The sequence below is a fragment of the Apodemus sylvaticus genome, chromosome 1 (assembly GCF_947179515.1).
Source record: "Apodemus sylvaticus chromosome 1, mApoSyl1.1, whole genome shotgun sequence".
Lineage (NCBI taxonomy): Eukaryota > Metazoa > Chordata > Mammalia > Rodentia > Muridae > Apodemus > Apodemus sylvaticus.
The window spans coordinates 141,607,391-141,625,538 of record NC_067472.1 but is presented as its reverse complement, the minus strand read 5'-3'; the positions used below and the strand labels follow the sequence as shown (position 1 = coordinate 141,625,538).

Here is an 18,148-nt window from a genome sequence, read left to right as displayed (position 1 = left end):
GTGCCCAGCATCATCCAGAGGATCATGGTAACATTCAGGTTGCAGAACCATTAACAGCTTGGCCACTGACTCCGCCAGACAGGCCAAGGGGAAGGCAGAGAGAGGTCTCATTCCTAACACCAAAGTTTTGCCTGTGCTAGTAGTATATGCAAACGAAATCCTCCTATGTTCTACTGTTGTACCCATGATCTGTCTGCTCTGACGCCAGAGCATTTGTCTTGTTCTTGCCTTCATGATAATACAAGTTTTATTGAACAATGAACATTCCTGACATCTTCACAGAACATATATTCAGATTTCTTTCCAGTATACTCTTGGGAGTGTAATTATAGATATGACAGTATACAATGCCTGTAAGAAATATTGATGAATCATTTTCCAGAGTTGCTCAAAAAGTCCCAATGTTAACATTAGTATACCACAGTTCTTGTTGGCTGTATCTTTGTCAAGGTTTGGAATTCTCCATCTTTTTTCAGTCTATGTGTAAGTATCTAAACATGGTCTTAATTTACCTTTCCTTGATGGCTGAATAGGTTTGGGCATATTTTCATATGCTTAATTGCCATTTAAATATCATCTTTTTTTTTCTGTTTTTTTCTGAGACAGGGTTTCTCTGTATAGCCCTGGCTGTCCTGGAACACACTGTGTAAACCAGGCCGGCCTAGAACTCAGAAATCCGCCTGCCTCTGCCTCCCAAGTGCTGGGATTAAAGGCATGTGCCACCACTGCCCGGCTAAATATCATCTTATGAAATGCTCAAGTCTTCTGCCCATTTTTCCATTAGGTCTCTTTTCTTATTTGATCTGTAATAGTTTTGGTTTGTTGTTCTTATTTTATGTAAAAAAAAATGTGCTAGATACATTTTGTTGGTTACATTTATTGCAAATACCTCCCCCATCTATTGCAAATACTTTCTCTGATATTCTTATACTTGCCTTTTAATAAACACAAGCTCTTCATTTTAATGAAGTATGATACATTTCTATCATCTCCTCCTTTGTCGTTGGTATTGTTTAAGAAGCTCTGCCTCACCTCCTGCTCTCTGACTTTGATAATTAGGGAAGTTTCATGAGAAAATGCCATCCATAAACTGCACTATAAACAGTTTGTCCCACCTCCTTCCTGTCTCTCCTAATCCTAAGCTTTCCTGCTCCCTAATTGCACTCCTGGGTCTGCTTTGTGTCGTGACCACGTGTCTGAACAGCGGTGCGGCACTCTGGAGGAGCGCTTAGGTGAGAGAGTTCGAGAGATCAGGCTTTTAATGAGGTGCCGTCATCTTTATGGGAGCGGCTGTGCTGTGTTCCGGTTCTCATCTTTTTACCGTTCCATGGAGAGGTACGCAGAACCCGGCATGGGTCGCTCTCTCTGGACCCACGCGTACAGTGCTCGGCCTCAGTCGCTGACTGCTCAGACCAGCTCCCATGTACTTGAGAAGTGAGTAGGAGCTGTGAGCTTTCCTTGGCTTGTTGGAAGAGCCCCTCCGCCGCTGTTTGCCGCTCTTCTTCCTTTCTACTTTATTTTTGTCCCTCCAAACTCCACACATTTCTTTCCTTCAGACAGCACAGTTGCACATCTGCTCGGTGCAGATGTTTGAGACTGCTTGGGACAGCAGCCTTCTAAATTGAGTACAGCACACCCTTTGCAAAACTCACTGTCACCTCACTTGGCTGTGCTGCGAGGAGGGTGGGGAAGGGGGTCGGTCCTGTGTTGCCCGAAGGGCACCAGCTATCTGCTGGCCACACAGTGAGGGGTAAGGTCTTCCCACTCCCGCTCAAACTTCTTAGCCTGAATTGGGTTTGGCATCCTGGAAGCACTGTGTCTTTAAAAGCGCTGTAGGAACATCTGTTTCCAATTTTCAGGCCATGATCATGGTGAGGATTTGGGTGCAAGTAGTTTATGTGGGAAGCAATCCCAGGAAATACTGTGAGGGGCCATCTACAGGGGGAAAGTGAGGAAAGGTACGTGGATGAGTGTAACTCATCAACGGCCTTGGGCAACAGACCTGCCCCATGAGGACCCCTAAGTCATGTGTAGAACATAGCCCAGAATCCCTCTCCCAATGGAACAGGCTCAGCCAGCCCCCATCTCTTATGGTTGATGGGCCTGTCTGCTCACAAGTCCTCTGGGGAAGAAGAACAGCTATGCCTGCCTTGGTAATTTTGATAATTTGTCTCATTCTGAACACTTTGTCAATGTCCAAATGTCTTATTAATATAGCTGGGAGTCTGTCTTTTTCGATGCCTATTCCTGTTTTAGTAGAATTGCTTTAGTTCTCTATTTGCAGCCGTTCCAAGTTTTTCTAGGTAAAATACTGTAATAATTTATGCCCAGCTCAGCAGAGGCAAAAGCCAGGCAGGGAGACTAGAAGGCTGCCTCTGCCTTTTGGCCTCTATCTCTGGCCCCTATGGTATCTGCTTAACCCGCCATCTCACTCATGTGGGACCCTGGCCGCAAGGCCGCCGCTGCTGAAATTAGGCTAAGCCTCTTTTTTTGTGTTCTTTGTCTGCCCACGGGTATCTGCTTCACCCCGTGCACTCAATGGAAGTTATCTGTCTACTGACCACTCCTGGGAAGCACCTCCAAGAATCCCCTGAGTTTGGAACCCCTGAGCTCAGTCCCATTGAGACAAACCTTTCTAGGAGTAAATGCAGAAATTCTGCTGAGCTGAAAGAGCCGATTACCATTTTAGAGTTCCCGACTCACGGCTCTTTCTTCTCCCCGTGAGAAGGGGAGGTTCAAGTCCCAAATCTGAGCTGTGACTTCTCCATGGCTCTGACCCCAGCTGGGACCTGCATCTGGGAGTGTTCTGGAGGCACTCATGGTGGCTTCTCTTACCCCACAGCATCTGATGTGTGCTGGGCTGTGGTGCCTGGTGGAGGGAGACACATCCTGCAAGACCAAGCTGGACCCTCCCCTGGATGGCACTGAGTGCGGAGCAGACAAGGTAACACCCAGCTTCCCGCACTCCCGGCGAGCGGCCCCACATCTGGACACTGAGCCTCTCTCTGTCTGGAAGGCAGTGTGCACTCTGCCTGGGAGCCTCTGAAACACCCCTGAGCACCCTCGGAATGCCTGTGGAGCCCACGGCACACCGAGTGTCTGTGTCACAAGAAACAATCATTTCCTTATTAAAATGAACTCATTTTGTTATGCAAGTGAAATTTCTTAGTGGGGAAAGGTTGGGTTTTTGTTTTGCTTTGTTTTGTTTTTCAAGACTGGGTTTCTCCGTGTAGCCTGTGCTGTCCTGGATCTTGCTCTGTAGATCAGGCTGGCCTCAAACTCAGAGACCCACCTGCCCCTGCCTCCGGAGTGCTGGGATTAAAGGCTTGTGCCACCACTGCCTGGCAAGGGGAAAGGTTTGAAATGAGTGGATGTTAAATGGGAAATGAGTTCATTTGCCATACACTGATGAGAATCGTTCTAGTTAGATTTAATTCAGCAACCTGGGCCTTAGGCAGGGTGAGACTCTAAGGGTGTGAGAGAAAGGTAGGCAGGACCTGCAGCCCCACAGCTTTCTCTTTAGTCTTGTGTGCAAGCCTTCATTACTTGGTTTCTTGTTCCCTCTGCCCCCCTCCTTTCCCTCCTTCTAACCCCTCCCCCTGCCCCTACTCCCTCCCTCTTCTCCCTCCTTCCCTTCTTCCCTTTTTTCCTCCCTCCTTCCCCTTCCCTTCATCTTCCAGTTTTCTTTTCTTTTCTTTCTTTTCTTTTATTTTTGCCCCTTTTGAGATAGAATCTCTGTATATACCGCAGGCTGTCCTGAAACTTGCTGTATATCCCAGACCGTCCTTGAACTTGTGATCCTTCAATCCTCTCAGTCCTTCACCTCTCAAATGCTGGGATTTCAGGCCCCTTGCTGCCATGCCTAGCTTATTGGAAGTCCTGAAATAATTAAAACAGGAAGTAATGTTTTGTTGTGCTTGGGGAGCACTGGGTCACACACTCAGGGAAATCTGTTTTAGTGATTGGCTTCTTTTTATCCTCAGAATGCTTCTACCCACAGCTAATCCCTTTCCTCCTCTGTCTGCCTAGAGCAAGGCCTCCCAGTGCTGGCCCTGGCTTTAGAAGCACGCACCACCACACCTAACTTTAACTGCTGTTTCTAAGTACTAAACCCAACCTCTGGCCTCAGATGCTGAAATCGTTGCCCTCCTGGAGAGAGAGACACACATGCACGTTATTCAGTGTTTGCACACCTCTAGTTGTGTTCTCCGGCCTTGTGGATCAATCCATTTCTTGAGAATTTAGAAATTCTCAGTGGAGCACATCCTCTTGTATAAATTTATGGCACGTTCCAATCTCTAGGGAGATTGCACACCAGACTGAGCAGCAATCACCCAACATGCCTACCCTGAAATAATCAACTTCTGTCACCATTTCAAAGTGGATTTTGACACCAAGAGGGAATCAGGCCTTTGTGGGAGTGGGTGGCTTTGCTAAGCGTGGCGTGGCCCCCTGTGCGTTTCAGTGGTGCCGGGCTGGAGAGTGTGTGAGCAAGACGCCCATCCCGGAGCACGTGGACGGAGACTGGAGTCCATGGAGCGCCTGGAGCATGTGCAGCCGGACGTGCGGGACAGGAGCGCGATTCCGGCAGAGGAAATGTGACAACCCCCCGTAAGTTCCCCTTCAGATCCTACTCAGAGGACATCCCACTCTGTGGGCCTTTCCCTGTAATGCTGAGAATTGTCTTATAAAGGGAAGTGGACTAGACTACAGTTGAGTTCAAGGGCCTTGAGTGTATTGCATCATCTTCCCTATGACGGAGTTCTCTCCAAGCACAGTGAGGTCTCAATGGGAGCACAAGCGGGCACCATTATCCCTTACTTGGCTGTGGTATAAAGACTCCCTAAGACAACTAGCTGACAGTCTGTCTTGACGGCATCATGGTTTACTGAGTTGAGGGCCATTCTCAGGAAGCATGGAGACTTTCCTGAAGGGGAGGCTGACCTTCAAGTTGCTGTTGGCAGATTTGGGAGCCGTTTGAGCACGTGCTTGGCACTATCTGTGGATGGATTCAGGGTTTGCTCAGCGAAACCATTTTCACTGTTTTTCTTTCTAGAACTATTTAACAGGGGGGGGGGGGGAAACAGATATTTTTCTAAATTCCTTTTCATGGATTATGCTACACCAAAGACCCTTCCTGTTCACCCCAGGAGATTTGCCCTGCAAAACTCAGGGATAGATTTTTATGCTCCAATATAATAATTACACCCCATGGTTTCCTCCTCCTTTGAACTTTCCCAATATTTATTTATTTATTTAGTTAGTTAGTTAGTTAGTTAGTTAGTTAGTTAGTTTGTTTTTCAAGACAGGGTTTCTCTGTGTAGCCCTGGCTGTCCTGGAACTCACTCTGTAGGAGCAGGCTGGCCTTGAACTCAGAAATCTGCCTGCATCTGCCTCTGCCTCCCAAGTGCTAGGATTAAAGGCGTGTGCCACCACTGCCCGGCTTAAACTTTCCCAATTTTATAGTCCTCTTTGATGATCTACTTTTTCTCTTGAATGTCCTCAGTCAGGTCCTCTGTCCATTTAGAGAGTGAGCAAGTGTTAAATCGTGTCTAAACATGAAATGGTTTTCCACATCAAAGTCATATTCGTGACTAATTAGCAGATACCGGTTTGTAAAAAGCCTCGATGTTCAGGCTGCATAGTTAAATGACAGGGGTGAGTGGATCCTTCACTGCCCCAGGTGATGCCAGGACCTAACCAATGCTAGGAGAATGTCCTTTATAAGGAGAGGTGGCATCCATAGTTTAGCAGCATCATAATTTTCAGTGATCTGTAACAATTGGAGTTATGTAAAATGTCTTTTTCAATTGAGATACAGCTTAATGTCTGGCACACAGGAAGTACTGAAACTCATAGGAATGACTTTCTTAACTGAAAGTCTAATGACCGCCTACTGCGATGGCCGGGCAAGGGAGATGATTAAATACCTTTGGCTGAGTGGTGAGAAATGACTGGAGGGTAGATTAATTTTTGTTTAAACATGGCTCAGTTGAAAGTCATAGCTCTGACTCTCAAAGGAGAGATGTGGATTTGGATTCAGCGACCTGAGGTTTGGGCCCCAACTGTCATAGCCATTGGCCATTTGACCCTGAGGGAAACTCTCCTGTCCCCTGGGCCTTAGTTTCCCCCGTCAGAGCCCACTGGCATGTGAGAGGAGGAAGACCCAAATGTGAAAACTGGCCCAGGCCAGTCTTCAAGTCCAGTGATGGTCCTTACATGACAGCCCCCAGCAGCTCCTACTTGTCCAACTGGTAAAAATTGTAAAAATCTGTGGGATACCTTTGGCATTGCGTAAGTGGTCCTTATCACTAGCAGATCCAGGATGACGATACCCACCTTGTCCCATCTACTTCAGAGAGCTGAACTGCAGCTCAGCACGGTGAGAGAGGAGATTATATGAGTGTGGAAGGTTGTCTGGGTTGTGTTTAGCTCTCAGAGCCCTTGGCCGCATACTGGTCTCCTCTGGCTTATCACATATGTCAACCCTTATCAGGTGGTACTCAGCATCACACAGAACCCTGAATGTTCAACATTCCCTATGTCCTCACATGCTAGGCAGTTTGATTTATTTAGGTGACAGCAGTACTTGAACATATCCCACCATGTCCCCAGAGCTGGGAAAATGCTTTAGGCACGTGTTTCAGGGACCAGCGGCACCCCTTGTGTCTTGCAGGGTTATTGGCTAAGATCCCCCTGCTGGAGACAACTTGCAGAGGAGACTTTCCAGGCCTTTGTGGCTTCTCACCAAGGCTGTCACAAGGCTACATCTTGACCTGCCCTCCTGCTGCTCTGTCTTACCCACAAGGCATTTTGCATTTTGCAAGCCAGTCTCCTTAAGATTTCCCAGTACCTAGAATTGTGTTGCAGTACCCACCCTGGCTGGCCCTGCTGTGAGGTTCTAAGTGTTGGGAATCTAGTCCCATCCTTCCAGACCCATGGCCCCAGAAGAGAAAATACTTACACAATTTTCTTTCATGTATCTGCTTTCTCAAACAGTACTCATACACCCTATTGTGCCCAGACCTTGGCCCTCAGGCCTGTCACTGTCACGAATTCACCTCTTCATTACTTCTTGTGCTTTGTCACTGAGGACTGAGAGAATTAAAAGGACAGCCACACACACAGCTACAGGCATGTGGGCTCTTCACACAGTGGTGTTGGACAATGGTGTGTGTCCATTCTCAACCAGTCTCTGCAGGCCTGGTGGCTGTGGTGACTGATGACTGATGCTTAAAATGTACCAGAAAGAGAAGGCTACTGTTCTTGTTCCTTCAAAGCCTGTGTTCCTCCTAACATTTTTAACCCTGCTCTCAGTAAGCATTAGGTATCAATAATTCTGGGCATGGTTTATAGCAACAAGCAAAGACATACAAAATCCTGTCCACCCTCCCACAATTCCCCTTACCCCTATTTCAAACCTTGTAAGCTACACTTTCCTCCCTGTTCACTTCTACCCTCTTTGTACATATTACTACTGTGATGGTTTGTATATGCTCAGCCCAGTGAGTGGCACTGTTAGGAGATGTGGCCTTGTTGGAGTAGGTGTGTCACTGTGGGTGTGGGCTTGGGACCTCACCCTAGTTGTATGGAAGTGAGTATTCTGCTAGCAGCCTGCAAATGAAGGTGTAGAACTCTCAGCTCCTCCTGTACTATGCCTGCCTGGATGCTGCCATGTTCCTGCTCTAGATGATACTGGCCTGAACCTCTGAACCTATAAGCCAGCTCCAATGAAATGTTGTCTTTAATAAGACTTGCCTTGGACATGGTGTCTGTTTACAGCAGTAAAACCCTAAGACAACCACCACGTCTGCCTTTCTGAAGGGCACAGCTCTGTGTCCATGGTTACCTCTTTGTCTCACATGCAGCTATTTATAACAAGTCAGGTGAACGGAGCCCACTGTCACCGTGTATCAATTTCCTGAAGCACTGTGGAATACACAGGCTCTGTTGGCTATTAGCCAGGCAGGTCTGTGGAAGAGGCTCTTCTTTTTTTAAATCCCCATTGTGGAGATCCAAAACAGACTAGTGTAACAACTCGATGACTTGCCCCAGGCCACACAGGTGAGTAGTAACCAATGGCTTGGTAATATCTCTTTAAAAAGAAAAAAAAAAAAGCAGAAGTCCAAAATCAAAGGTATCCACAGGATTGGTTCCTCCTTGAGTGCCTGGAACACTGCGTGTTTCCTGGCTTGGTGTTCTGGCTTGGTGGCTTCGGTGGGCTTCGTCCTCCCCAACTTATAAACGTCCCAGTCCACCCATGCTTTCACGTGGTCTCTCTTCCTTCTCGTCTCCTGGGAGTACGTACCATTGGATTTCAGGCCCATGTAGTCTGAGATATCCTCAGCTTAAAATCCTGAAGTGTGTCCCCTTTACAGACCATTTCCTGAATGCAGTGATGTTCTCACACTCCAGACCAGCCTGTCTTAGGGGACCAGCGTGACTGCCATTCAGCCCACCCTCACCTTGAAGCATCTTGTCTGCACCTCAGCCACCATGGTCCACCAGGTCTAACCTTCCCTCACCGTTATGAAGATCTCAGTGCAAATCTCTGGTCCCCCGAGGAGCCTCTTCCCTGTTCATAGTGGGGTTCAGCCTCGTTCTGTCTGAGCATCCTCCTAGCCCTGCAGCTGCTCTGCCACTTGTGTTTCAACTCAGTTTTGCTTTGTTCTCATTGGCCTTGGAGCTTCCTGCAGGCCCAGGGCAGGCTCTACCTTCTCTTCCCTGCCGACCACGGAGCAGTGGCTCGATAAAATGTGCTAGGACATCCTGCTTTCCCAGGAGAAGTGATCGGTCTGCCTTTCCCAGGCCTTATAACACACCCCTAATGTCTTTCTTCCCTTCAGAAACACGAAAATTAACCAAATCCATCAGGCCAAATAATAGGTCACCAATATGCGTCCTTCACCTGTATCGCCTCTTGGACGCTCTGACAAGCCAGGCCGTGTAGCCCACCCTTCCCCTGCAATGCTGTCACTTGTAGCCAGAAATAAGCCTGCGCACATCACCCCAGTCTTGGGTATTTCAAGTTAGAAAATGACCTGGTTGTGATTCAGTAATATTGACACATTGGTAGTCAGTCTCATCATTTGCTATAACCATTCACCTCCATTTCCTGTTGGGAATGGGAACAGCTTGTCCTATTACCTTGGAAAAATGGTCTATGAGAGTTCACCCTAACCTTCCGGGAGCCAACCCAGAAAGAAGAGATAAACATGGTCAGACTTTGGGCAGGTGGATCCCAGCAGCCCTGGTGTTTCCTGAAGTAACTAGGTCAGCAGTGCAGGCGGTTAGGGCTTAGAGCGTACTGCCTGATCTTGCACAATGCCTATGTGATGATTGTTACAAAGCACAGCTGATCATGGACTCTGCGCCAAGCTCTGACCATAACAACATATTCTCTGTCTCACTCCTTAAATCAGACAGCTCACTGCCCTGATATTCCGAGAGCATGGCCAGAGCTCACCACTGTGTACAGCTTGGAATGCTCCCATGAACCTCTCCCCATGGCTTTCTCTGCACATCCCTGGCTCCCTTCCCTCTATTCTGCAGCTGGTTTATTCACTGTCCAAAGATACTGGCCAGAGACTCCCCCATCACCCCACCCATTTTTCCTGGTCCTGGTTTTTATAGCTATTGGTGGTTTTACTTCCCAGTATACACAGAGGTTGGGGTGGGCATCTGTGTTTTTAAACCAGCTTTCTATGTTTGTTCTTTCCTGCCATTTCTACTGCTCTTGGTTAGAGTTAGTAGAAAATCAGTCTCTGTTCTGGATTTTGATGCTGGGTAAAAGGGGGAGGCAGAGAGAAAGGCTCAGGTGCACATGTGTCGAGAGCTCTCTCTGTCCCAGTACCTGCAGGATGGCATGAAAAGCAGAGGAGAGAAGTTGGCACATCAGGGTCACTGCAGCAGTGTCACCCCATGGCCACATCAAAGGGACGGGGAGGCAGCTAGTCACTTGGTACTCAGAGAAAGGGAGGGCAGAGTAGAGTTCTGTGACTATGCTTGGCTTAGGGTCCCTGTGAGTGCCAGCTGTGTGCTTTCAGTATAAGCACTTGGACTTTCCATGGGTTCCTCATTATAAAAAACAAACAAACAAGCAAACATTGTCTGTTCTTAGCAGCAGTTACAATCTGGCTTAGATACTTCTCAGAGACCTTAACACTAGAACACATTGCCCCAAGGTGCGCCAGCTGGATCCTCCTCTCCTGGCTTACGTGGATTTATTTGTCCTGTCCCTCCCATGGAAGGGCCGGCCTGCCACCACCCAGTCTACCATCTTATCTTTACTGCTTCTCTGTGGATGCTCAGGGCAGTGCATGCTGCTATGAAGCCAGTCCTGGTAGGAAACGAGAACAGCTTGCGGAGGATCAGAGGTGGATGAAGTACGCCTTTCTCTCCCCACGTTTTCCTCAAAACATCACTTCCTTGTTCTCTTTTATTCTTAAGCATGTTTATAAAAGTTAATGAAAATTAAAACATCCTCTAAAGTATTGTCCGTTACCACCAGGCTCACATATGCTGTTGCATCCATGCATGTGTGTGCTAGCACCCTGCAAGTGAAGGTGCTGGCTCTGAGTGTCTGCATGGGTGACCATATGATGACTGGTCAGCTCTGCATAGTGGCCGCCCCGCTTGTGCTGCCATGAGCCCATGGGTTTCCATTTGTTCCACCTCTTGGCTGCCACACACCACCGTTGGCCTTCTCCACTGTGGACATTCTGGTGGGCATGTTGCAGCATCTCCTAAGGTTTGGGTTTTGCTCACCAACTTGAAGTCGAGCATCTCTGTATGCCGCCCTTGGGTATCCTTGTCTTGGGCGGGGCCTGTTCAAGCCCTGTTGGTTTATATCTCTCTAAACTGTGTCAATGTTTAGACGGTCCTCAAAGAAGATGCTTTAAACATGGAGAGGGTGGACATCAGCTATACATCTTTTTTTACATGGGCATGTGTTGGCCATATGTGTGTGGGTGCAAGACTGTGTGCATGCTTGTGGAGAGCAGCATCTGCCTTGATTTCTCCCCTCTTCATGTTTTGAGGCAGGGTTTCTAACTTAAATTCAGAACTCAACAACTCAACTAGTTTCATTAGTTGTCCTGCTCTAGAGATCTTGTCTCTGCCTCCCAAGTGCAGGGATTACAAATGGGTTACCATGGCTACCCAGTGTTTGTGTAGATGCAGGTGATCCAAACTCTGCTCCTTATGCTTGTGTGGCAATAAGTCATCCATTGAGCCCTAGAGATGCATCTTTAAAAACCTCATGCCCAACTCTGTGTCAGGCCGTCCTTTGACAACTACGGGGCAGTTCTGTGTTGTTTCTCCAGTCCTAGCTCGCACCCCTAAACAGTCATCCTTCTTCTCACTGAATCTTTGGTGTCTGCATCTGAAGATTGTGGTCAAGAACTTGTAGGGTTTTTGTTTTGTTGTTGTTGTTGTTCTTGTTGTTTTAACGCAGACTATCTTCTGTACATCCTCAGGCTCTCACATTAGGGTAAGATTTCAACTTGCTGTCACCTCCCTGTCATAGGCCCTACAGAGCTATGGAGCCTCTGCTGTGGAGCCCAGAGGCCTGGGCCTTCTAGTTCTCTGTCAGAATAAAAGATGTAGACCCAACTAGCTGCTCTCAAAGGGATTGACTATTCTATTATGAACTCATTTTTGCTGCCCTCATTTTTGCCACAACATGTTGGGATTTTGTTATCTTAGTCTTCCTAGATGTGTTTGGCTCTAATCCACAATGAATGGCTTCAGAGGACCTCCAGAGTAAACAAGAGTCCCAGCCCTCTGCTTCACATGCACCACAAGTGATCCAGCCTTTCCCTCCTGCCCTTGCTGATTCAGCAAAACATCTCCCTAAGCCCAAGCCCTTATGTCTATGACTCAGGCTTAGGATGTGTCTCAGTCAGGGTTTCTATTCCTGCAAAACATCATGACCAGGAAGCAAGTTTGGAAGGCAAGGGTTTATTCAGCTTACATTTCCAAATTACTGTTCATCACTAAAGGAGGTCAGGGCTGGAACTCAAGCAGGTCAGGAAGCAGGAGCTGATGCAGAGGCCATGTTTCTTACTGGCTTGCTTCCCCTGGCTTGCTCAGCCTGCTCTCTTATAGAACCCAAGACTACCAGCCCAGGGATGGCACCACCCACAAAGGGCCCTCCCGCTTTGATCACTAATTGAAAAATTGCCCCACAGCTGGATCTCATGGAGGCACTTCCCCAACTGAAGCTCCTGTCTCTGTTATAACTCCAGCCTGTGTCAAACTGACACACAAAACCAGCCAATCCAGGATGGTGGGTAAACTCCATCCCACCTATGTCATCCTCCATAGACCTTTTTCCTAGCCACACCCTCCCACAGGGACTCTTTATGTCCCTCTGTGCCACGAATGAAGGACATCTTTTTCTAAAGGCTGCAGAATCTCTATGCATGGAGGGAGATCCCATCGATGGCCTGATTCTTGCACACAGTCTCTATGGTTACTATCCCTCTTGTCTGCTGGAATGCTGAAACCATGGATAATGCCAAGCCCTATCTATATATGCTATGCTTCCTTCCAGACACCCAGGGCCACAAGAAGTTTAACTTTAAAATTAGGTACAGTAGCAGGTTAATAGCAATGATAAGCAAAGTACATTCACAACTGTTGGCTATAATAAAGTCACTACTTATGAATTATGTATTTGCGGCATTTCCTATTTTGTATTTTTAGACCATGTTTGATTGTCCATAACTGAAACTACAGGAAGGAAAACTGTGAATCCGAGAAGTCACCATACTGCAGCTGGACATGCAGAGTAAGGGCCTGTGTGATCCTGCCATATGTGATGGGGGGATTCCTAGGGTCATGGACCACAGAGCTAGTTAGTCAGTTTTTCTTTTCCCGTGCTAGTCAGAATAACAATTCTAATTATTTTTATCAGTTTCTGAGTTGTAGATCTTTTTTCCCATTTTTGGATGTGTTTGTGTGTATGTGTGTTTGTGTGTCGTGCACCTGTTTATGCATGTTTGCACTGTGTGTCTGTATATCCACATGTGTGCACACAGATCTGGAGTCCCAAGATTGATGCTAGGACCCATCCATCATAGCTCTTCTACCTTATTCGTCAAGACAGGATCTCTCAATCAAACCACATGATCCTTGAGATGGCTAGTTCTGCTAGCCAGCTTGCTCTGGGCAATCCCCTGTCTCTGTCTTCCAAGGCTAAAAGTACAGGCAGGATATCATGCCCATACAGCATTGACGTGGATTCTTGGATTCCAGACTCCATTATTCATGCTTGTGTGGTAAGCACTCCAACCAGTAAGCCATCTCCCCAGTCCTTGTGGACACTTTGACCAGAGTAAGTTTACCGTGAAGCAACCCTTGTTTTCTATAGCAAGTGATGAGAGTCAGTGGGAAAACGGAACTTGGAGACAACCGGAACTCTGACGAATACAGGACATGTAGATGTAGGCAGAGTCCTCATGTCTCATCTGGATGAGGCTGCTTACTGCACACCTAGGTCTAAGACTCTGTTAGCCTTCTCCGAGAGGTCTCATCTAGGGCCCACAGACAGGGGAGAAGCCTGTAAGATGAACTCCCTGGGAAGGCAAGGTGGGTGTCAGAGGAGAGAGGCTGCATTGCAGGGCAGGGCAGAACTCTGCCTCAATGGTTCCTGTGCTCAGACATGCAGGAGGATGCTGCCCCAAGGTACTAATGAGGTGTACCGAGGGAAATAGGGAGGAGCACGCGCCTCTCTAGAACCTTTATTAGCAAAACTGAGCTCAAAGCCTGCTCTAACTGGCGACTCTTCTCATGCTATCCTGAGAATCATTTCATTGAAATTTGAAAGACACTCTCCTACATTTCTATATCCTTTTTTAAATTGTTTATTATTGAGATAATATAATTATATCATTTTCCCTTCCTGTCCCTTACTTAAACCCCCTCCATATGCCCCTCTTTGCTCTCTTTCAAATTCATGGTCTCCTTTTTCGTTAATTATTGTTATATACGTGCATGTATATGTATATATGATTGTGTATGTGTATATCTAACATATATATGTATATACATATATATTCTTAAATACAACATGGTTATTGTGTATAATGTTACTTGTACATTTATTTTCAGGTCTGGCCATACATATTAGATGGTCAGTTGGTATGCTGTTCCCTGGGGAGAACTATTTTTCCCAGCATTCCTTAGTTGCCATTTGTATAGGTTTGAGGCCTTGTGGGCTTTTCCCTGTCCATGTTAGCAAGTCTATTGTTGTTCTCCTGGTTCAGCTCATGTTTAGGCAGTCATGTTGGCGAGACTTTATTGGTGTAGCTTCTGACATTCCTAGAAGACACAGTCTCACAGCAAACTCCCCGACCCTCCAGCTCTCGCCGTTGTTCCGCCCCTCTTCCACAGTGTTCCCAGAGGCTCATGGGTATCTGCTGGAACTGGCTCTGCAATTCCGCATTTTGATCTGTTGCGGTTTTTGTTTTGATTTGTTGTGATGTAGTGTTTTCCATCTGCTGCAAAGAAAAGTGCCCTAAATAAAGAGTGAGGCCTATATTTACTTGTGGGTTCAAATTAAATATTAAGAATGTTGCAAATATGTCCTGGCTCCTTCAGTGATGGAATGTATCTTGGAAGACATGAAAACTCTTCCCCTGCCTGCCCTCCATCAGAGCCAGAGCGCTCTAGCGCAGTAACACAGAAAATCTGTTCAAGTCCATGGTCTCTCTCTTGCTCTAAGCTCCTCTGATGACTGTGGCTAATTTTACTTTTGTTTCTTTGTAATAACTCCATCTCACTTTCATACAGCATACTCCTGTCTCTGTCTCTGTCTCTGTCTCTGTCTCTGTCTCTCTCTCTCTCTCTCTCTCTCTCTCTCTCTCTGTGATTTCCTTTTACTCTTAAGTATCTTTATGAGAGTTGTTTTAAAGTATCTATTAATACATTTGCCTAACAGCTGAGTTATCAGGGATGGGGTCTGCGGATACATTTTGTTGTTGTATTTGTTTATGGCTGAATGAGATTACTATGCCGGGTATCAATCTGAAGGAAAAGTTTAAGGTCTTTTCTGACCATGAATGTTTTTCTGGCCATGCTTCATAGCTTTCTAAGTTCTGGAGATCAAATTACTTTTAAATGAGTTAATCCCTAAATGTCTGGCACTTATCTATTTACTTTTTTTTTAATTTCGAGGCAGGGTCTCTCTATGTAGTCCTGACTGTCCTGGAAACTGACAGGCATTAAGAAGAAAAAAATGGTGCAGGGTGTTGTGATCATAAAAAGAGAAAGAGGTATAAGAATATGTTCTATGGGGGTGTGGTGAGGTGTGGGGGAAGGGGTGCCTCAACAGGCCCATGCCGAGACATCCCTTTCCCCTGAGGGACCGGCCACACAGTGATATAGCATAGAATAGAGTTCATTCAGGGCATGGGGAGGGGAGTTAAGAGGGTAGAAGAGGCAGAGAAAGGCAGAGAGAAGGAGAGAGTAAAGAGGTAGAAGTAGAGGCGGGCCATGAGCACGTGGAGAGGGAGGGAAGGGAAGGGGGAAGGGAGAAGCCCAGGAGGGCAAGAGAGGCAAGAGGAAGAGAGCAAGAGAGAGAGGAGGGGCAACAGCCCCTTTTATAGTGGACCGGACCTACCTGGCTGTTGCCAGGTAACTGTGGTGTAGAGCTTAGACAGAATCCTAACACAGGGTAGCTGATCTTTGAAAATCCTTGGAAGCCATGTCACCTGCTGGGGTCTTGAGCAGTGCCAGCTCAGTGGTCAGAAGCACAGTCTGCACTTGGAGCACAGAAGCTGGATATTTGGTGAATGGGGCTTTTCTTACACCCCGGCTCCATCAAGGTCTTGACTGTCTTTCATGGTGCTTGGGGAGGAAGATGAATATTAGCTTCCACCACAGGAAAGAATGAAATAGACCGAAGCTAACAACAGGACACCAGGTGGGAATTGACAAGCTTTGGCATACACTCCCACATTTCAAAAGTAGCTATGGAGACATCCCTGTGTTGTGGATATAGGGAGATTCCTGGTGCTTTCCGCTCTGCCGTCTTCTTTGACCTCTCTTGCTCTCTACCGCGCATTTCTCCCACTCCTCTTCTCCCCCCAACCTCCATCACTTTAAAGTAATCAATCTTCATATAGTTCAGTTCAATCTGCTATTTATTGTGGTCTGGCCCAGGCTCTGCTGGAGGCACCGGGGCAGGGTAGAATTTTAATATACAGTTAAGGAGAGGGGGGCATGGCAAACATGGAACAGTTTGCCAGAAGATACTGCTCTGTCATGCATCCCTTCTTGTTTGCCAGTCGTGAGAACTTACCTATTACCGTGAAAGTGTCTCTCTCAATGTCCCATGTGACTTTGGGGGCCTCATCCATCTCTGTTCCTTCTATACTTGCTTTGTGATACAGAAGCCCATTCTTTGGTACATGGTATCTGAGCCCAGTCCTTGGGGACAAGGTGTGAGGTTGTATCTATCTAGGTTCACGATGTGATCACTTCTCTAAAATGTGCTTGCCTGGTGTTCTAGGCAGAAAACCAAGCGCAAGGTCTGTCTATCCTTCAGATCCCTTCAGCCTTCAAAGAACTGACTTTTTCTTAACTTGGGCCTAATTAGAACTCAGGAACCCTCAAAGAGCCATCGGTATATAATTTTCCCAATCTTCTCCTCTGTAGAGGAAGGAATTCTTTAGTGTGTGTGAAGCTGACAGACCTGTAAGGGGACCCTGGTACATTAATCCCATAATACCTTGTATACTAGAGCAGTGGACTCATCTGCTCCACCAGATGTTTTATAACACTTTATTACAATACAGCTGAACCATTTATTTCACATGCTGTCTCTGCCTTCTCCTATATGGTAGCAGTTGCTGCAAGAAACTATGTGGCTCAAAAGACCAAAGCTACTTATTCTCTGGCCCTTCTATGGAAAAGACTCATTGATCACTGGGTAGATTTTATTTTATAAAGACTTTCGTCATTCCCTATTCTTACATCTTTCCTCTAAAAACAAGATCAGAGGGTAGCCTGTGGATATGATGAGAGGCAGAGGGAAGGAAAGAAATAACCACCCCTCCAATACTTGGTTTGTGAGTACAAAGTACAGGTACCAGACATGTTAAGTGTATAAATACCTACAATGCAGTTTTCTTTCTTATGCTGAATCTTAATAAAAAGCGAATAGTAGAAGTGTCTAATCATGACTTTGGTACCATGGAGATGTGGTCAGAATCCCTCAAGGATGCCTTGGGGCCTCTCAGAGAAGCTAAGCAAGCCACACTGTGGCCATCACAGCTAGCATCCCACCATTCTGTCTGGATGAACCGTAGATTTGTGTACTCTGCCAGGGAACACAGCCTGTTCTCCAGAAGTGCTTATCACCCAGTCAGTCTAGACATGACACCTAGAAATCCAGGCCACGGTATTGGCCTCACACTTGCAGGGCTGAGACTTAACTGGCCACTATCCAGACACCGACCACGTGTGAATGAATTAATCACTCCACTGTTTTATAAAGTAAGTGAGAACTCTTTATTCCTCCTAAAACTTGGAAACGGCTAGAACATATCAAAGAGTGTTTTAAAGGTCTTTATTTATAGTGATTTTTTTTTAAGTAACAAAATTTCATTTGGGATATTCAAGGTTACACATGACCAAGTCTTAAATCTGGATGGAAGATACAACTTGTGGGTCTTGCCGAACTGATACTCACTGTACCCTGTTTCCAGATGACCTTTATTAACAGTCCTCTGAGGCAGTTTTCTGCTGAACACAGTTTAGCATGGTATGGGGCTGGGCTTACCCAGATGTGATCTACATGAGAGACCCAGGTACTCTGAAAACCTTGCCCACATCTTCCTAGCAACTGCTCGGGACCTCTACTGTTTCCACCAGATCAGCTGACTGACACAGATCTACTTTCTAGCCCTGGGCCTGGAGGCACACACTGCCAGGGTGCCAGCGTAGAACATGCTGCCTGCGAGAACCTGCCCTGCCCCAAGGGTGTGCCCAGCTTCCGGGACCAACAGTGCCAAGCCCACGACCGACTGAGCAGCAAGAAGAAAGGCCTGTTGACAGCAGTGGTGGTTGATGGTAACGACATATGGTCCTTCCTTTCAATGTAACCTCCCTCTCTCTCTTTTCCCAAGAACTATAAAACCCA

At 46.7% G+C, this 18,148-nt stretch overlaps 1 protein-coding gene across 1 annotated transcript in view; it reads left to right on the top strand.

Annotated features, from left to right (window-relative positions):
* Adamts17 (ADAM metallopeptidase with thrombospondin type 1 motif 17) overlaps positions 1–18,148 on the top strand; it is a 312,892-nt gene that overhangs the window by 183,708 nt on the left and 111,036 nt on the right. Inside the window, exons 11-13 of the mRNA XM_052161031.1 lie at positions 2,843–2,944; positions 4,466–4,611; positions 17,912–18,078. Of these exons, the coding sequence (XP_052016991.1) occupies positions 2,843–2,944; positions 4,466–4,611; positions 17,912–18,078 (415 nt within the window). The remainder of the gene's footprint in view (positions 1–2,842; positions 2,945–4,465; positions 4,612–17,911; positions 18,079–18,148) is intronic.